The following is a 22,263-nucleotide window of genomic DNA, read 5'->3' on the forward strand; positions in this document are numbered from 1 at the left end:
ATGATAAACGGATAAATGTTCAAAGAAAACAAAAAGTGAGAGACTGGGGCCAAATTTTGCAAACTAAAAAAGCCAGAATGAAGAGCTGGACTTTATGAAGTAAACAACAGGGTAGGTTCCTGAGCAGTGTAATAACTTGGAAAAAGAAAAGCCCTTTACAGAGTACTCTAAGATAGAATGAAGATGAAATGAAGGAGGGAGAGAAGAGAGCCACGGAAACCAGTTAAAAGTCAATTGCAATAATTCAGGGAAAGAACTGAATCAGAATGGAAGCAATGGGGTAAAGAAAAAGAAACTGAGATACATTACGAATTAAAGAATAAAACAGGGTGCCTGACTGGATTCAGATTTTTGTCCAACTCCTATGACATATTAGATGCTTCTTAAATTCACCTGAAATAAAAGAGAAGTGGACACAGAATTATCAGAAGGGGAAATGGCTGTGTCATTAGAGGTAATGGAATATAAAGTTTCAAGAAGATACGAGTAGTCAAAAGGATAGAATTTGTGGAATTCAACACAAGTAAAAATCCCTAAGAAGTCATTAAATTTTGTTAGTCATTGATGACGGCCTTCACAAATTTACTTTTAATAAAGTTGTATAGTAAGGAGGAACTAGAGAGCTGAAAATTTGATAAACTGAGATGAGATACAGACAATAAGGGGAGCAATTCACTTTAAGGAGAAAGCATTCTTCTCTGAGAGTAAAGGAGCAGCACATAAAAACAGGGCACAGGGCAGAACTATGTTTAGATGAAGATTCGCACATATGAGGGAGTTAGTACCAAATGGTCTCAATTATCTTTGTACATCAGTTTCCAAGCTCATTTCTCAAAGAATAATGACAGGTTAATATTTGGGAAAAACTTGGAAAATATTTTATGTTACTTTTTCTGCCCAGAAGTTATTTCTAGCTCCAAGAGATGGCATCATCTAGCCAAGACCTCCCATTTTCCTATACTTATCTAGAAAAATGTATGTACTACTTCATAAAAAATCTCAAGCTGACCTCCTGATGACACTGCTTCCTATACATTTAAGTATAGTCTCTCCAAACTCTGTTTATGTGCGACATCTAGAATCAAGCATGCAACTCAAAAGTGACCACATTCACATGCCATTGGTAAAAGTAGCAACAGTCAGAGCAAATGAAAAAGTAATGTTTCTTCTGAATTAAGACAGCACTCTTGTTTTAGTATCCACAGAACAAAATCATTGAAATTGACAATTTCTGAATTTAATGGTACATTTTCTTTGCAAAAGAATTTATGTTAAAAGAAATACAACACTTAGATTTCAATTTAGGTTTTTTTTTTTTTTGCTTGTAGAGCAAATCACTTGGAATACTTCTGGCCCAAGTTCACTACCTTGTGTCACTGTAATGTCAGTTTTAAACAATGAACATTGCAATAATAAAAGTTTCCCTTAAAATTCACATTCACAAAATAACAAAATAAACGTCAGGAAGTGTAGAGGTCCAGTAAACACATGTGCTTACTGGGAGAATACATCATCTGTTTTAGAGCAAGGCTTTATTCTTCTTCATAACTGAATATTCCCAATATTACAATAAAATTGATATGAGATGTTAACACTAATTTTTTTTTTTTTAATACTTCCTAGAAAAAGATTAAAAATCATTAACGCCTCGGTAAATATTTTCACAATGAGTGACAGTGCTACACTGATTCAGAGTCTACTCAACAGACCAAGCTAAGTTCTCTCTAAAGTTAAACGGGCAGGGAGGGGCCTGATAACATCTTCCTTTTGAGTTGACAAAGATTATATAATGTTATTAAATAAAATTTGAGAAAAGCAGAATTAACTGCACGTTCTTCTTTGAATATTATCATATAGTCTTTATTAACAGGAACATATTTTATAGCAATAATTATAGTTGTATTTTAGATATTTTAAAGATCTCCTGCAATTAGAAATATCAGTTTTTTGTTCCATACTAAATAAAATAGATTTTTTTCTGATGCAATAACCTATTAGAAAAATAAAGAAAAGTTTCTCCCTAAATAAGTGCTTTCCTTGCAAAAAAGGTTAAAAAGGCTGGTTTTCAGAAAGTAAAATACATATGCTAAAACAACAGGAATGATAATTTCAAACTGAGGAGTGCAAACATTTTAATCTACACTGCAAGCAGGACACATCTGGATGGAGAGCAGAAGTGGATTTCAGAACACTCCCCACAAGCCAAGACACTGCCCAATAAATGCTTAATCAAAAAAAGATGGCACGGCCAAAAGGACAGCTTTATACTTTATTCATTAAAGGGACTGATACAAATGCAAAGAGAAAAGTCCTATGTATACAAAGAACACTTTATCAACACAACATCAAAAATCTTTCTTCCTGATATCTTCCTGTATTAGACATCAAAAGTAGCAGTATTACATCTAGAAGAACACAGTTAAAATGAATATAGGTACCTTAGAGCAAATCTAGCTTTTGTCCATCGGCACATCCTGAGGAAATGTTTATCTGACTTCCTTTAGGTATTGCCTTAGACACTAAAACAGGTAAATTTTGAATTTACATAAGGAAATTTGGGATGATGTACCGAAATGAGGGAGGCAACAAAACAACACCGAGCAAGGAAAAAACAGGCAATTGGGTAGAATGTAATGGGCCACAGGTCAGAAATGAAAGATACAGGGTAATGGTATCCTTGCGAGTGACCAAACCAAACCCATTGCCATCGAGTCAATTCTGACTCATAGCGACCCTGTAGGACAGAGTAGAACTGCCCCATCGGACTTCCGAGGACCAGCTGGTGGATTTGAACTACCGACTTTTTGGTTAGCAGCCGTAGCTCTTAACCACTGTGCTGCCACGGCTCCTTGAGAGTGATAAGGCTAGTTTAAAAGAAAAAAAGATAAAATTCTGCCTTCTACTAAGTTTTGTAAACAGTCTCAAGCATACTCATCTTTAAGAACATAGAAAGGTTCATTACACTCCAAGGGATAACAAAAAGGCCTGTGGAATCTGATTCAAATAAAATATTCTATTTGATCAAGAAGGTTACACAAGGTATCTTGATACTGACAGAAGTAACAATCCTTACTTTCCAACATTCAGTCTTATGATAGGGCCACATACATGATGGCAGCACACACAATGAGAAAAGTAAGTTAAGAAAAATAAACTGAAAGGATAGTTAACTAATAAATTAAAATTTTTATTGGTTATAGGAATGGATAAAATTATGTCACCAGTGCACGGAAGCTCTTTCTTATCATTAGCCCTTAGTTTTTATTGCTTATTCTTAGAATTTCTCTGATAAGTTTTTTTGGTAAAGGTAAGACAGAAAATATCAGAAAGATAAAGGCAGAACTTTAAATATGAGAATTGTATCAATGATTTACTGTAGAAATTCAAATGTAATGCAATTGTTCCCTCAACAGCAGTGACAAATTTACAGGAATCTATCCACATTCCCTTGACCAGTCCTTGCAACAACTAAGACAAAACTGAAATGGCTAATCAGGGTTGATGATAAATTCTGTGACTTCACTACAAGGAAATATTCTGTAATTATGGCCTCATTAGCACATTACTATCTAAATTGAACCTTTATTGTTGTGATCTGGCCTAATGCTCTTTAAGTCCCAGCACAACCAGGTCATCAAATTTGGCAGGAAATGTTATGATTTTCAAGAATAAACAAGTTGAAAACTGGAAGCCAAGTGGGGAGTAAAAATGGACCCACCCTGCATGCTACACTATTCCACCATAATCTTTTATGTCTAAGAATAGAAAGTTTGGAAACTGGTCAGGAAAGTACATAACTTCCTGGACACTTCAGAAAAGATCAAGGCTACTTACTGCTGCTCATCTCATCACTCTCTGAAAGCCAGCTTTATGATCCTTAGGCTCCCAAAGACAAGAGTCAGAGAGAGGACATAGACTGAGATGGTGGCAAAAATAAAGTGCCTTAAAGACAGAAGAAACTTGCTCACACCTAGATTTATCTTTTTATTTTCAGCATTAAATTAGTTAATCCCAATTCTCCACAAATATTTCATTCCTCCCAAGAAGAATTCCCAAAAAACAAAACATTCACAAGGGCAAGCTAGCTCTAGAGCAGGCATTTGCCATGAGTGTATCTGAGGATCTCTGGCGGTCTATAAATTGAGTTTTAATGAGCTCCATGTACCTCCAAGGGCAAAATAATCCAGGGCCTGGGACTGGTGGATGGTTGAGTCAGAGACTATAATACAAAGCAGTGACTCTAAGAGGTGACACCTTTGGTAGGCCAACACAGTTAACCCGCCAACAGAGTGAGTGACTGTGGAGGTATGCTATTTTGCCCTTGGCTTTGGGTAGAGAAGAAATAAAGAAAAAATTGACAGGAGTCCCTGGATGGTGCAAACGGTTTAATACACTCAGCTGCTCACCAAGGTTGAAGGTTCTTGTCTACCCATAAGTGCTTCAGAACAAAGGCCTGGCAATCTATTTCTGAAAAATTAGCCACTGAAAACCATCATAATAATAACTGATTCAAGCAAGAATCATCAATGGATTCTAAAACTGTGGTGAAAGTTTCAGTACTATTAGCGTATTTATAGAAGACAGGCCTGGCAATCTGCTTCCAAAAGGTCAGCCTTCAAAACCCTAAGGAGCAGTTCTACTCCCCACACGTAGGGTCGACTCCACTGCAACTAAAAACAACAACACAGTCTCAAAGTATTTCCCCAAACATCAGATATTTAAAAATGGGAAAATAATAACTTTACAGTGGAGAAATCTGACAGACACCACCTTAATCAAATGATCAAAGTTAACATCACCAGTAAATGCACAAATCAAAGTCATGCACCTCCTGCTACAATGAACCGAGAAGAACACAGCATCCCATCTGCAATATTCCTGCCAAAAATGCATACCTGAATCTAATAATGAAGAAATGGAGAAATCTAAACTGGGAGACATTTTACAAAATAACTGACTTGAATTCTTCAAAAATGTCAAAATCATGGAAGACAAAGATGGTGGAACTATTTCAGATTAGAGAAAAATAAAAAGACATGACAACAAATTGTAGCATAAAATTCTTTTTCTATATGGAACGTTATGGGGATAATTCTCAAATTCTGAAAAGGGTCTATAGATTAGATAACGGCATTATAATATACGGTAACAGCATTGTTAGTTTCCTAGTTTTTATTATTATACTGTGGATATGTAAGAGAATGTCCTTGTTTTTAGGGAATATAGATTCAAGTGTTTAGGGGTCAAGGGGCACAGTACAATAAAAAAAAAACCCAAACCTGCTGCCACTGAGTCGATTCCAACTCATAGCGATTGTATACTGGCATAGTATCTGCTACCAAAACCACACTCACTGTCCTCCAGTCGATTCTGACTCACAGCAACCAAAACGACAAAGCAGATCTGAACCAGAGGATTCCCAAGGCTGTAAATCTTCATGGAAGCAGACTGACACACCTTTCTCCCGCAGAATAGCTGGTAGGTTTGAACTGCTGACCTTTTGGTTAGCAGCCGAGAGCTTTAACCATGTGCCACCAGGGCTCTCTTACAGTGTCTGATACTTCCTTTCAGATGGTTCAGAAAAAAATATATAAATCCAAGTAGAAAGGAAATGATCCATCAAATGTGGAAGAATGTTAACTTTTGGCAAATCTGGGCTATGGATATAAGGGAATTCTTTGTAAAATTACCGCAACTTTCCTGTAACTCTGAAATTATGTCATAAATAATGTTTTTTTTTTTTTTAAAAGTGGTCCTTGGTTGATAGTGTCTCCAGGTCTCTTGCAGAAAAAAACAAGCAAACAAATAAAAAGTGTGATAGAAAAAAAACTTTAGATTCAGGTCTCAAAAAAAAAAAAATTTTTTTTTCTAAAAAAAACCTGAGCTAACAATAAAAATTCACACACACACACACATACACAGTGAGGAAACATACCACAGAACAGCCAGTTACCACAAAACACAGAATCAGATACAGAAAACCTGAATATATTGGATTTTTTTTGATATTGAAGAGAAAATGACTACAGGGTTACTATGAGTCAGAACTGAATGGCCACAGGTTTGGGTTTGTTTTGGTTACATTTAGTATGCTTCAAGAAATAAAATAAGCAATTGAAACAAAATAAGATAAAGTAAGTAAGCACTGAAAACTCAAAGTCCCTAATTATTTATTTTTAAAAGAAACCCTACAAATATACAGGCTAAGATCCTAGATTCTGGAGTCAATCTGGTTCCATTACTTACTAGTCATATAACTTTGATCTAATTAACCTCTGTGCCTCAATTTGCTTACATGTAAAACAGGATTAAGAGTACTCTTGTATGGTTGCTGTAATTTATATAAAGAATTCAGAAAAGCATCAGGCACATAGTACATCCTCAGTTAACAGTGATGGTACAGCTTTGTCAGAAATATACCCACAATCAAACCTCTTATAAGTAGTCCTGGTGGCACAGTGGTTAAGCACTTGGCTGCTAACAAAAAGGTCGGCAGTTTGAACCCATCAGCTACTCTGCAGGAGAAAGATGTAGAAGCCTGCTTCTATAAAGATTAAAAAAAAATAGCCTTGGAAACCCTACAGGGCAGTTCTACCGTGTCCTACAGGGTTGGTATGAGTCGGAATCGACTTGACAGCAACAGGTTTTCAAACCTCTTCTAGTCTCTCATCATTGCCAGAAATCAAATATTATAGGAGGATCAGTATTCTTAATGTAAGAAATGGAAACGTAGCAATTTGTTAATTTGGCAGAAACCTCTCTGAATCCTCTGAAGAACTTTCTCACCTAATATTTCTCTTTCTCACAACTGGCTAAATAAACACGGTTTTCTTCCTAAGCTACTTCTACTCTTCCACCTACCCAGGCTACTTTTTCTAAAGACAGTCTGTCTTCAGACCGAATCTCCTCTATGTGATTATTCACTGGAATACTGAATGGGGAGTTCACCACAGCCTTTAAGTCAATTCTGACTCACATCGACCCTATGAGTTCAGGTAGCTTTGATTATGCTGCCTTAATACAATGCATATCAAGTATCACAGAACACTACAACTAGAAGGGAGGTTAGAGATTATTTAGAGCACTGTTTCTGGAGGAGTGTAATACATAAGACAACCTAAGATGCTTTTAGATGACATATAGACACTACATTAAATAACATTAAAAATTAATTTCCTTTTCAATTTTCTACTTTACAAAGGATACTTTTAAATTTATTAAGATATCATTTCAAATTTAAAGAAAAATTATAATTTAGGTCAGGATTTTTTTTCCCTTCTATTTCTATTAACCTTTTTTATTTGTGTTATGTGTTCCTACAATCATTGAGATTGAAACTCAGAGATGCAGTCCACTTTTGAGTTTCATGCTAGAGTCTATCACTAGTGCTTTCCATGTTGCACAATTATATTAGTCAAAGATGGTTCTTGATTTAAGGATGTGGATTTTTTTTTAATAGACCCTATTAATTTATTCATTTATCTAGCACATTTAAGTCTTGTAAAACATAATTACTTCCACCTTCAGTTTCCCTGCTATCAGAGACAAGGAGTATGGAAGCATTTTGTCGGAATGCTTGGCCAAAAGTACAAAATGAGGAGGTTAGGAATTTAAATACATAATGATAAGGAAAGATCTCCAAGACACATTTGCTAAATGAAGAAAGCAAAGTGCTGAAAAGTGTATGCAGTTTGCTGTATTTTGTATATTCAGGGGGTGTTGGGAAACAAGAATTAATGTACACATTTACTTGTACTTAAAAAAAAAAACATTGGTAGAATAAAGAAGAAATGAATAAAAAAGGGAGAGGAGGACAAGGTCAAAGTAGGGGTGGGGAAACAAAGCTGGAGTGCAGAGGTGGGAACAAGGAATCACCATATATATATTTCTCTATAATTTTGATTTTTGAATCATGTAATATATATGCTTATTCAAAAATTATCCAAAAAAAATTTCCTTTAAAAATGAAAAAATGATTAAAGGAGAGCACAGAATATATGATAACATATTTTTCATGTTATCAGTGAAACTATTTTATATACTACAATCTCTAAGACATCTTTGCATTTTCACCTCTAGCCGAGATCCAGTATGTTGTCTGAAATATTCTCTATACTAGATGTTGCATAGGTCAGGCTGTTCCCTTCATTATGGGAAAAAAAAAAAAAAAAGCCCTAACGCTTTTGGTGGTGATAGATACAGGTCCCCTGACCATCTCCATGGAAGGGACAACTTCTTCTTAAGCATGTAAACAATACCAAAGTCACTTGCTATGAGATTTGCGACTCCAAGCTCATTTTTTTTCACCCTCTCCTCCTTTACAGAAAACACAACTTTTTCACAGCATGCATTCAGTTAATTAATTGGGTGTGGGTAGTATGGCAATAACATAATTGCTTAAAAAATAAGTTGAACAGAAATTTTTTTTTTTTTTTTAACATAGTGGAGATAAAAAAATCACTCTCATTTACTCTTCAATGTCTGTTTTTGTTTTAGTACAGTGGTTGGAGCACCAATGAATCTGTTCAGAGGCTGTATTCTTTACCACGTGTACTACTTCCATGTACCTTAAAGGTCACCATGAATATGTTCTGGATCGCACGCCAGGTTCCAAAGACCTAAATCTCTGGGATGCCATGTAAGCACTTCTTGTCAGTGCCCAACTTCCCTACCTCTAAGTCACTAGGTATGTTTGTGTTTACACATGTGTGGTTATATATACGTCCACCTACTGCACATTATTGTGACTAAGCAGACAACAATGCAAATGATTGCAGGTTTAATAACTTCATTTGTGAAACGAACAAGGGAATGCCTTCGCTTTACGCTGAGGTCAAGCAACCAATTAGTTAAAGGTCGAACGATTCTTTTAATTCACCTGAGAAAAGTGAAGTGCCAACAGAAATTACTAAATACGAATTAGCAAACATCAATCCCAGAAGTTTTAAATAGCCACATTACTTTCCAGATATGTTAACTGAGGCTTAGATATTAAATAATTAACCCATAACAGGTGGGAAGTGAATCCAGTACTTCAGGCTCTTGAATATTCTATCAAGATAAGCGAATTTTATAGATATTGTCACTACTCATTTTTACTAAATGATCTAATTCACCAATACAGAAATAACTCTCCACAACTCCATCACCTACAAAGAAGTTTGCCTTCATACTTGCAAAGGGAAAAAAAGAATACAGAAGTCCTCATGTCTTTCTATGATGAAATAGGATTGTTTTCCATTTCTCTGTACCATGAAATCACTTTAGCATCTCCAGGGACATTTTTTCAAGGAATGTTTGTGTTACCGTGTCTATAAATCTCCAAATCAGTCAGACACTGATTTCCTTTCTCTTTTTTGTAATTCAAACAAAACAAAATCTCCTTATAAAATACTGTAAACATGAATGTGCTATTCATTTGGAAAAACTATCAAGATAAAAATCCAGGCTTTAGGGCAGGGTTTCTCAACCTTGGGCTACGGGAAACTGGGTTTTGGGGAGTCTTCTTGTGCATCCTAGAATGCTTAGCAGCATCCCTGCCCTCTACTCACTGATTGTCAGTATCACTCCTCCAGTGCGACAACCAAAAGTGTCTCCAGCCATTGCCAAACGTCCCCTGGGGGGACAAAACCGCCAGGTAGAGTACTCCTGCTTTAGAGGAAAGTTGTAAAATTCCATTAGAAATCTTTAAGGAAAAAAAAATTAGCGTCCTGAATAGCTCAGACATTCACTATTGAGGTAGAGGCTCATTCCAACAGTTTTTGTTAAAGGTACAGAAACTTTTGAGATTTTTTGTGGTTGTTTATTTCTCTAATTCTATACTGCTAGACTTCTGTTCAGTCAAAATTCTTATTATAACCGTTTCTAAAGACAAATGTCCTCAAAATAGCTGGAAAATTGCCCGTGAACCCATAACTGTCTATGACCAGGGTCGTCTTCTCATCTATGACAAAGAAACAATAAACCGTTCAAATCAAGTCCAGAGTTGGGGGTATTGGGGGGGTTATATATGGAATCTAAAAAGCAAAATCCAGGTGATTAGAACTGTATTCCATTCATTACTAACACTCCAATTCATCAGTACAATCACTCGTCCTAAAGGTTGAGCTGGTAAGGGTTTTGCAAGCTACTAAAAACTGTTTATTGCTAGATTTTTAAAACTGGACATAAGCCTGCAGCATACTACAGGCTATCACTAATGCAGGGGAAACTTTTAATCTCTGTGGAGATTGTCTGGGTAATTACGTGAGCAAAGGCTCTAGCTGACAGCACAGATAATACAATTCAGTTCCAGGCTAAAGTGCTGTATTTGTTTTTGTTGTTTTTCTCCTATCCTATCAGCAGCCTGTCTCCATGGATTTGTCTGGGGAAATGATAAATAGTAAAGAAAGCAACCCTCTCTATCCATCTAAATCACCCTCCCAAGCTAGGATCCCAAGCAAAGCTTTTGGGAGGACCATATTTTTAAGTGCAAGTTTACATGTATTATAAGTCAAACTCAAAACTAATTAAAATAAATGTGAAAAAATGCACATACAGAAGGAGCCTTAATTCCTTAAAGTTCAAAACATATTAGGGAAAAAAAGTTAATGGCAATCATCAAATATTATAAATACGTGAATCAGAAAATACATGAAACGCCTGGTACCTGTCCCCTGGTAACTAAATTACAGTAGTTACCAACCAAATCTGACTACCAATGACCATCTGTGTATAAAAAAACCAGTTGCCCCCAAGTTGATGCCGACTCATGGTGATGCCACGTGTGTCAGGGTAGAACAGCGCTCCACAGGATTTACAGTGGCAGATTTTTCAGAAATTGATCACTAGGCCTTTCTTCCAGGGCACCTCTGGTGAACTCGAACCTCCAACCTTTCAGATAACAGTCAAGCTTGTTAATTGTCTGCACCACTCAAAGATTCTGAATATTTAACATTCAAGGTGTCCTCCACATCCAAGAAGTAAGATTTTAAACAGATATTAATTTCATCAAAAGTAAATGGCAAGTTCATTTTGACAAAAATGAAAATATCAAGAAAAGTAAACACATAGGAAAAATCTAAACAGTTTCTGTGCTCTTCTGGGACACATTTAGAAGGACCTTTAGAATGCTGAAAACAAAATAATTATTAATGTCTGAGAATCAGATAAAGAGGAGTAGTAAAAAAATTCTTTATTCTGTATTTAAATTGCTAACCTCCGCATTTTGTACTTTTGGCCAAGCATTCCAACAAAATGCTTCCATACTCCTTGTCTCTGATAGCAGGGAAACTGAAGGTGGAAGTAATTATGTTTTATAAGACTTAAATGTGCTAGATAAACAAAAATGGTCTATAAAAAAAAAAATCACATCCTTAAGTCAAGAACCATCTTTGACAGTGATATAATTGTGCAACATGGAAAGCACTAGTGACAGACTCTAGCATGAAACTCAAAAGTGGACTGCATCTCTGAGTTTCAATCTCAACGACTATAGGAACACATAACACAAATAAAAAAGGTTAACAATTTAGGTCAGGATTTTTTTCCCCTTCTATTTCTTTATCATCTTATTTGCCTTTAGGAAGAGACTATGACTTTTTTTTGGCAATTACAAAAAATACCTTAATACCAATATTAAATTATTTTTTAATTTAATGTTTCTAAAACCAAAGAAAAAGGCCTTCCATTTAAAGGGAGGTTCTAAAGGATTTTGGAGCCAGAGTTCTGAATTCATTTATTCACTCATTCTACAGACATTAATTCAAGGCAAACTTGATATTAATAAACAGTGTTCACAAGGCCATCCTTCAATAGTAATTACTAAAAATTAATGTAATGCATACATCTAACTCTCTCCTGGCTTTATGGTCTAGTACAAAAAAGAAAAAACTAAATTTGTGATGAATAAGAGGTAGGAATGGGAGGCAGCCATCATGAGCAATTTGGTCAGTTACAAAATTTAAGTATAAATACTAAAACTTAAGCCTGCCAATTTTTCCAAATTAGTGTTCTTTTTCATATGCCACTAGAAGACTATAATACATAAACTTTATCTGAAATGCAAATTTCTTGTTTGCTGCAGGGGTTTTCAGTCTTTAACCAAATGAAAGGCTTAATGAATCCTTTTCATTTTCCTACTAATGGTTAAGGACCTGACTACTAACTGAAAAACTGGCAGCTTGAACCCACCTGGAAGCACCTCGCAAAACGAGTCTGGCAATCTGCTTCTAAAAGATTCCCACTAACAAAAAAAAATAGCCTTGAAAATCCTATGGAGCAGTTCTACTCTGTACACGTGAGGTCAACTCAGCTGCAACTAACAACAACATTAAATCTAAAATCTGAGAGGAAAATTTAAGCTTCTATACTAAGCTGAGAATACCAACTTCTGTGCAAAATCAGGACACAAGTGTTCACAGGTCACATACCCTCAAATCACAATAAAGATAATACATCATTCTTAATACCTTAAAAAAGGAAAACTAACTAAATAAGGTAATTTATTCACTCATAGACAACTAAACATCTGAATTTCGAAAAACTATAGGTAGAAACTTATACGAAGAACTACAAAATGTAGTTAACATCAATTTCCTGACTAATATATCATGCAAATCTTGGTTAATAACATGAACAAATTAAATTACAGTGATGAAAAGTACCATATAACATCCCAGTCTCTTTAATAATCAGTTTATTTAATACACATGTTCTTGGATAATTCATTTATACACAATATTTTTATTTTAAAACTTCTGAAATTTTAAATAAAAATAAATTTAAAAATCATGTTGGTGATTTAGGTATATGTGTGTATATATAGTTGTATAAGCCTAACAAGTGTTATGAGACTGGGAAAGGTGAAATGAAAGACTATACGTTAGCTTAAAATTAGAAAGAGATGGCTTTAAAAAAACAAGGTGGTATTTAGCCCCTCTATGCACCATTCCCTAGAACGAGTACCATTCCCTAGAACGAGTACCATTCCCTAGAACGAGTACAGCATCTCCTATTGTATAACCCTAAACCAGTTGCCATGGAGTTAATTCTGACTATACCTCAGGTTATTTAAAGGCATATTACATTATGAAATTTTAAATTTTTAAGTTATATAGTATAAATTTTATCAGCTCTAAAATTTTTCTGTAAAGTGCAGATACAGGATATATTGGATGGCACATAATGGCAATAAATGAGAGATGTAGGATAAAGACCAAGGTATTGAGAGTCTGGAAGCCCTGATTTAAAACCCTGATTCATCACTTATTAGATCTAGGACCATGGCAAACTATTTAATCTCTCTGAACATCTATTTTCTCATCTCTAAATGTAAATAGAAATACCGCTTTCCAGAATGGTTAGGAGAATGACAAGTTACTGTAGATTCTCAATTAAACATTATAAAAATTGTTATTATCTTAAGAGTAATATTTCTGGATTTATCTGACACCATTCATATTTTCAGTTTTGTATTTTATTCTATTTTTTATGTCAAATATGATACCTAAGGAAAAAACACTGCAGAGAAATACATAAAAGTATATAATGTCCATTTCCTGTAGTTCTACCTATATATTCAACATACACATTACAGTTTCATTTAGACTACATTTTTACTTTTTTGTTTTCCATGAAAAAATCCTTTCTGCTTATGAGAACATTTGGTTTTCCTCACTGTCTGAAGGGATACAGGTTTAGGTCACAAACGTGAATGTGAAATATCAACTCATGGAAACTTGGCTGCAGAATACTGTTCTCTTTACCAATTTTGCAAACGATGTAGGCAAGGCAATAAACTATCACCAAAACACAGCCAGGAATATAACTGAAAGAACTGAAGTTTCATGAAAAATTATTCTTAATTATTTTTGCATTAATTAAACTCTTAAACACATTACTTCCTCAAGCCATCAGGGTAGTTAACAGAAGCTTTCATCTTACTGGGCATTTTTTTATTCAATAAATACATTATTAAACTTACCCAAAACATCCTTTACTGAAAACTTACCACACTGAGAAAAAAAAAAAAAACACATGTACAGCAGTACATAACTGGAAACAAAACAAGGAGGCAAAAACATAGAAAACACCATTCTCCCAGTGAAAAACAAAACAAAACAAAAAACCAAACCCACTATTGTTTAGTGGATTCCAACTCATAGTGACCCTATATGACAGAGTACGAGTGTTTCCAAGGTTGTAAATCTTTACGGAAGCAGGCTGCCACATCTGTTTCCCACAGAGTGGCTGGTAGGTTCAAACCGCCGACCTTTCGGTTAGCAGCCGAATGCTTTAACCAATGCACAGCCAGAGCTCCTTTTTCTTAGTGAAGAACATATAAAACAAAAAATATTAACAATTAATCTCAGTAAATCTATTATTTGCATTTGTAATCAGTAAGATCACAGCTGATATTTGAAAATGCTGATGTTTCCCAAATGTATTAATATAGCTAATAAGAAGGACATATAAGGCAGGTCTCCTTCATACTAACTACTACTACGTGTTCCAGGCACTTGGAATATATCGGTGGAGAAAACAGACAAAATCTTTGCCCTCATGGAGCTCACACTCCAGGAGGGTGAGAGAGACATAGTAAATAAGTACGCTGTATGGTAATAAACAATATAGAAAAAACAACTGAGTAGCATAAAAGGGGATCAGGAAAATAAGATGAAGAAAAGGAGTTGGGACATCTATGATGTCAGATAACTAATATGGTTGCTACTTAACAGACTCAGTATTATTATTATTATTTCACATAAGTGAGATCTGTCTTATGAATATTTCCTAGCTCTTATAATTAATACAAGCTTTTTCAAGCTGTGCTATAACTGGTAATAAAAAAGAATCTCAAACATTTTTGTAGGGCATGTTTGTTTTTGCCTCTTCATCACAGGTACTCAACAATTAAAAAGCCAACTAACATGATTTATCTCACAGTTTTGGTCCAAAAAGCTTTACTTTTCTTTAACCTAAGCATACTTTATTACATTATAATGAAAACCAAATTGGAAATTGTCCTTAATATATGCAATAACCAATATATTGGATCAAACAGATATATTAAATCACCTAGCATGGTACATGGTACATAATGTATAATGTATAATGACTGCTAATACCCTCTCCAGAGTCCTTGGGTAGCACAAAACATTAAATGCTCCACTACTAACTAAAAGATTGACAGTTCAATCTACCCAGAGGAGCCTCAGAAGAAAGGTCTGGTGATCTACCTCTAAAAGCTCACAGCCATTTAAAATCTTACGAAGTACTGCACCACTCGGAAACACGTGGGGTTGCCAGGAGTCAGAATCAACTCGACAGCAACTGGTTTTTAATTCCCTCCCCACTATGTAACCTTCCCTTGTCTCCTTGCTCCTACTAATCCAAAAAACTACCCCCTCCAATTCATGAAAACCCACATTTAAATTTAAATCCTGATTCTTTAAGTAAATTATACAGTACGACACACAGATAAATTTCTACTACTATTTTTAAAAGCAAAGACAGTTCCTCTTGTATCATCCTTTGGTTGCGGGAGGGAGAGCGTCTAAAAGCAGGGGAGGGAGAGCTTCTAAAAGCAGTAGAGCCTTCACTCAGGAAACATCTCAGGTGAGCATCACCATCTGGTGTCAAAAAAGAGTAACTGCAATATCAAATTTATTGTCAAACAGGGAACACAAAATCTAGAGTCTGAAACCTAAGATCCATTTCCCCCAAATCTACTCTAATGAACATCAGCATCAGTAAAAAAAAAACTTTAAAAGTTTACATTGTTCATGTTTTCTGATTATAAGACTTAAAAATGTACTTTGAATTAGGCTGTATGTATCTCAAAGAAAGGAGCTGAGTTTTGATACACCTTCTCATCCTTTTTTCCACTCCATCCAAACACAAAGACACACATATATAACACACACACCGACACACACAATGCAGGCACAAAAATGTCCTTTCATTATTGTTGATACTCTCTAAGCACTTTAAAAGTGATCACTAAATTAGCCCGTCTACTAATGACTAAAACATTCAATACATGACTTCAGGTTTAGTTCTCGGCTACACTGCGCATTAGGTCCTAAATATTGCTTTCAAGGGGCGTTAACAACACAGTAGAAGAGGCTCTTCCAAATTTAAAAATGATTTAACTTTAATCATATAGTTAGACATTTCTGTTCCAACGAAATTATTTTCATTCATGGCAGATTTAAAAAAGTTAATAGCATATTAAATAGAACCAAAATATTACAGGCTGATCAGACATCTGTGAAATGAGAAAATATGCAGCTCAACAAGTTCTCCTTTTTCAAAGAGTAATAAATTTTAAGTGAAAAAGTTAAGGTGTTCTTCAACTGTCAACCAAGGTTTTTATTATACAACAGCAGCCTTAAGGCTGATTTACAGCTTTTTCCCTTTTTCTGGCAATCACGTGGTTAGAAAGAAAAGTTACTTTTGCGCACCTGGATAACATTCACTTGCTTTGTAAGCTGTCTGTAAAAACGAACTTCTAAATGACAAAAGTTTGAGAAAGTAGTGCTCTGAAAGGCTTAAAGAAAAAAAAAAAGCAGAAACTTGTGATTGGTAAATAGAATCCTTTCATGCAGCGTTTGGAATCTCTATTACTATCTGTGCATTACAAACTAAGAGAACTGTAGAGCTGAGTGATACATCAGGATTATCTAGTACATTCTGACAGGTACAGAAAAAGAGGTCCAGAGAGGCTAAATAATTTCAAAGAATACACAGTAAGTTAGTAACAGAGCCGGAATTCAAAACCAAAATTCCTGCATCTGTATTTGTCTACCATAATTCATCCATTGTTTATTTCTCACTATTTCAGAACATTCTATTATGTTCTACATATAAGATTCTCGTCTCTATCATCTGTGTTATCCGCTACCTGTGTCAATCTCATTTTCCTCTAGACTCATTTAAGCAATCTTTAGAAAAACTTTGTGGTTCTTGTACAAACAATACACATTACAGATTTTACTAAACTTCTAATAGCTTAAAAGGATAGGCCATCAAACTTTTTCTGTAAAGCACCAGATGGCAAATAATGTAAGCTTCACAGGCCATACAGTCTCTATTGTAACTACACAACTCTACTACAGTAGTGCAAAAGTTGTCATAGACAATACGTAAACAAAGGCACATGGCTGTGTCCCAATAAAACTTATTTATGAAGACTGAAATTTGAACTTCATGTGATTTTCATATGTTACAACCATTCTCAGATCACAGACTGCACAAAAACAGGTATTGGGCCACATCTGCCTTACAGGCCCATAGTTTGCTGACCCCTAGAATAAACAGTCTTTATCTTATAACAACTAAATGAAATATGATCCATATATGCATACAACCCTTAATCCAACCTGTCTTCTGTCATCTCTCCCAACTCCCCCATCTCCAAAGCTGAAATTCTTAGTTACTGCCACAGAAAATATACTGAAAACACTTAGAACTTTAAAAAAGCAAACAAAGAAAACCCCAGAAACCAAAAACAAAACCAGTTCTGAGAGTCCCGTGAAGAGGTGGTAAACCTGATGTTGCACGAACCCTCCTAGGTCTGACCACACTGCAGCTCACCTTCTAACCTCCAAAGACTCTCCACATAATTTTGAAATAGTATTAAAGATTAATAAGCATCCTTTTCTTAAATACTTTTGGGAAAGTATAAAGTTATACTGCATTTAAACTTTTAATGTCTATTGTGTCAAGTGGCTGTTTTTTTTAGTTCTGACTTAGCTGAGAAAAGCAACAGTAGAAGAGCAAGACTTATAACAGGAAGGGTGGCGAAAGAAGTCATCCATAAATATACTCAGAGCCTTTCTTATGGAGGTATTTTTGGAACACAGTTTGTTTGAAAATTGAGAGCCAAGTATATTTAGCTTATTTGCTGACACTTCTAAATAATGCTAATTTATTCCATGTTACAAAAATATCCATAGAACCAATCTTTAATTTATGACATGTAAGAAATAAAAACATTAAGTCTTATTTAACCCATTCAGCACAACTAATCTTCTAGAAAACCTGGCTGGAAAATTAATGCCAGTTCATCACTTTCATGAGTTAAACATATAAAGTTAGAAAATAACTTTGAACTCTGAATCATTTAAGACCTCTATATAACTTTCAAAATTCTCCACAATTAGGCAATCTTTTCTATAGGTGACTTAGAGCAGAATTTAAAAAATTCTACTAATTTAATGACTATCAGAAAAACAGGCTTATAGACTACGGATAATACTTACAATAACAGCTATTATCGAGAGCTATTATGTACTAAGAACCAGTACTAGAAGAACCCAAAGGGCCTAAATTCAAAATATTCATAAAATTAAACTATTTTAAGCCTGTTTAACACAGCTGATGCGGGGGGGGGAGACATGATCATTTCTTCCTTAAGATTCAACACGAATGCATGAAATGGCATGGATTGGCACTATATTCTTCTAAAGGGGCCAAAAATAAGTAACACTTTAACAAAGAACAATATAAACTCCAAGAGCTTTGCCATTTAAATATTATTTGGCCATCAATAATAATTTAGTTGCTTGTTGTTCTAATGTCTCCTGATGCTGAGGAAATCCAGACCATTATCAATCTAATGTGTCTGCTTGACATCACACAATCTCATTAGTCTCTATCTCCTATCACATCTTGCCATTCTTATGCATACTGGGTACTTGAGGATGCAAATTCTCTTCACTCACCTTAAGCTGGAGGAGGTAAAAGGCCTATGGAGACTTCAGGATACTGAGACTACAAGCAATCACTTCACTCAGCCTAGTGTGCTACATCACAGCTAATGGGTCTGGAATGTGAATGCGATCCAGCACGAAGTAAATTATGTGATTCCTGAATTGTGTGTCTCACTTCCTTTGCTGAATCCAGAATCCCCAAGAAACTCCTAGTCTCCCCAGGCTACATGAAACTGAAATACTGTCAGAATGAACACACTAAATATGCACAACATATGAGTGGCATAATGATATCAATTTCACTCCTCTGACAGTCCAAGAATTCTCCTTTCTTACTTACCAGTGTTACCACACTTAGGTCATCATGACATGCAAGTTGTGGCTTAACAAACAAAACTGTAAGGTATGCAAGCTAGTAATTTTCAAGACCAAACACCTGATTAAATGTAGCCAAAATTAGACTAAATATATATTTCTCAGAAACCAGAAAAGTCCTTTTTTTTTCAGATGTAGGCTAAAAAACAAAATCTTTACTTTTTAGCATCAGCACACGAAATTAATTCTTTTGTCTCCTATTCTCTTCCTACTACAATTTTTCCCAGACAACACAGGTGGTGAAAACTATGTCTATTCATTTCATAACAGGAAGTGTCTTTAATCATCTCTTAAAACTGTTTTGTTTCTACCAGCACATTCTGGGCACATTTTGAACGCCATGTTCTAATTATACACGTGTTGAAACTTTTTCATAGTATTATTAAACAATACACAATGCTCTATAGTCATTCTTTGGAGGAAAAAATCTAGGAAGAAAAAAGACTTCTGATGTAGTATATATCACGTGGGTAGTAACAACAGTATAATTGGAGAAAAAAATTCATGTTCCCTATGAATATGCAATTCTACATAAAACAGACATGGATTAACTATTAAAATATTTTTACAAAAATCACTGAATGTTTAAAGCAGAGTTTTTTTGCAAAAATACATAATACATGCCAAAACATTTAGACTATGTTAAATGTGCTAAATTCAAAGTTGTACTTGAAAGCACAGCACATCACTTGATGATTTTCAAACCATTACATCATTTTAAAACACTTTAAAAAATTCATTTCAAGTTTATGTTTTGCTGCCAATAATGATTTTATTTCATCTACTGCAGATTTAATTATAAATTCTGAAAAATTTGAGGAGTAAATTAAAGACCTTTAGACCCACCCTGAGCTAATGAAAATAAGCCTTTGTATCTAATTAGCAAACACTTTCAGTATCTTAATTTAAATATGTTCACCCAAAACTTAAGTAGTTAGAATAAGTTGGACCTCTTTTTTTTTTTTTAAAGCAATCAAAGTATGTATGTATGCCTGTGCATATGTAAGTATAGATGTATGTACACATGTATGTACATATGGAAACCCTGGTGGTGTAGTGGTTAAGAGCTACAGCTGCTAACCAAAAGGTCGACAGCTCAAATCCACCAGGCACTCCTTGGCAACTCTATGGGACAGTTCTATTCTGTCCTATAGGGTCACTGTGGGTTGGAATTGGCTCAACGGCAATTGGTTTGGGTTTTTTTTTTTTTTTTTGGTATATGTACATATACACCTACATACACAACACACACACACATACATATTTGTACTACACTTCTCCCGGAATGAAGCTTCTTGAGGCAAAGGTTAATTAGTCAAGAGGTGTTAACAGGTTTTAATTATATTTGTACTTAAAACACTTCTTTTTTTGAACAATGAGGCTTTTTAATACCAAGGTATTAAAGGAAACATCTTATAAAGAATAAAAAATATGACTAGAATTTGGGTAATATATTCTCTAAATATTTCTGAAACTCTGTGATATTGAAGACTGTCATTTATGAGTTGCTATTCATGGAACATAACTGCCTTCTAAAGATAAATATTATTAGAAGGCAGCAAACAACCTGAAATGTAAGAACCACTTCCATCCTTTCAATCTCCAATCCTTGGAGACAAGTTCTGCTCAGAATCTGGTTAAGCATTTTCTTCAAGATATCTAAGATGTCCTTGGCTGAAGTATCCTAAAGGGAATGGAAGTCATGTACCATTAACTTTGAAGGTTTTGATTTATTCTATACGAGCCTAAAAAAATTCATCGGGTCTAAAACCGTAGAGTGGCCCAAGAATAACTTCTAATCTCTAGGTTTATCTTACAAACTTCTCCAGGTTTTTTGTACCTGGTATCAGTGAGAACTGGGATAGATTATACCTTACTGTGGAACACAACAGGTGGGAATCAATTTAGATATTACGGAGAGAAAGGTAAGCAAGACAGACTGTAAATCAACAATTCTACTGTATTGATTATCAGACTTACAAAGTGTTTTGTATATAAAGAATGTGAAAAAAAGTATCCTTTAAAAATGAGTTCAAATTCATTTATTCTTTTCTACTTTAAGAGATTATATGTACAGTCTGAAGAAAGAAATACTTGGGCAAATATTTGCAAGGGAGAGAAATGTTGCATCTGAGGACATTTCAAAGAAGCTGGACTTATAGTCAATCATAAGACAGGCAAGGACAAATTGGTCTCAGAGAGAGTAGGAATTTGTTCTTTGTTCTCAGAAAAGAATTCAGGTAAGGTTGGGGGAAAGGCACTGAAGAGCACTTAGGTAGGGAAAATTTTATAAGACAGCCCCCAAATTCCTGTCCCCTGGTGGACACACATTCTCCCAGTTATTCAATCAAACACTAATCTGGGTGCTACTGTGAAGAATTTTTGCAGATGTAATTAAAGTTCTGAATTAGATGACTAAAAAAAAAAAATTGATGGGGAGATTTTCCTCAGTGGACCTAGCCTGATCCGGTGAGCCTTCAGAAGGAACTCGGCTATCTCTAAAAAGTCCTTGGGTGGCACAAACAGTTGTGCTCAACTACTAACTGAAAGGTTGGCAGTTCTGAATCCATCCAGTGGCACAATGGAAGAAAGACACGGTGATTTGCTTCCATAAAGATTACAGCCAATAAAACCTTATGGAACAGTTCTACTCTGTAACGCATGAGGTTGCCGTGAGTCAGAAGCAGCTTAATGGCAATAGGCTCTTCTTTCTTGGGGGTAACGGTTGGGAGGTATTTCTGGTGAAGGACACTTGAAGCATGAGCGGGATAAACTATGATGGAAAGTTCCCACTGCTGTGTTTGAAGATGGAGGGGGCCAGATGACGGAGAATGTGGGCAGCCTCTAGGAGCTGAGAGTGGCTCCTAGCTGACAGCCAGTAAGGAAATAGGGACCACAGTCCTACAACCACAAAGAAGTGAATTCTGTCACAACCACATGAGCTTTCGATGAGAAACACAAACTCCTGATGAGAATGCAGTCCAAATGACAACATGTTTTTACTCTTTAGTGAGACCATGAGCAGAGAAGTCAGTCATATCGTGCCCAGTTTCTTAACTACAGAGCTGTGAGCTAGTAATTGTGTGCTATGTTAAACTGCTAAATTTTTGATAATTTGTTACACATTAATAAAAAACTAATACCAACACTAACCAGGCTAAGTCATTTAGTTTTATTTAGAAGACCCCAGAGA

At 35.2% G+C, this 22,263-nt stretch overlaps 1 protein-coding gene across 5 annotated transcripts in view; it reads right to left on the bottom strand.

Annotated features, from left to right (window-relative positions):
• SPATA5 (spermatogenesis associated 5) overlaps positions 1 to 22,263 on the bottom strand; it is a 350,714-nt gene that overhangs the window by 208,758 nt on the left and 119,693 nt on the right. The window contains exon 15 of one of the 5 annotated variants that reach the window (XM_049885373.1): positions 1,963 to 9,651. The exons of 3 other annotated variants lie outside the window; for them this stretch is intronic. In XM_049885373.1, coding sequence (XP_049741330.1) covers positions 9,544 to 9,651 — 108 coding nt within the window. In that variant the 3' untranslated portion in view covers positions 1,963 to 9,543. Of the gene's footprint in view, positions 1 to 1,962; positions 9,652 to 19,871; positions 21,972 to 22,263 lie in introns of those variants that run through there. One more of the 5 variants, XM_049885375.1, reaches the window with a different exon arrangement.

Source organism: Elephas maximus, chromosome 5 (assembly GCF_024166365.1).
Source record: "Elephas maximus indicus isolate mEleMax1 chromosome 5, mEleMax1 primary haplotype, whole genome shotgun sequence".
In the NCBI taxonomy this organism is placed as follows: Eukaryota; Metazoa; Chordata; class Mammalia; order Proboscidea; family Elephantidae; genus Elephas; species Elephas maximus.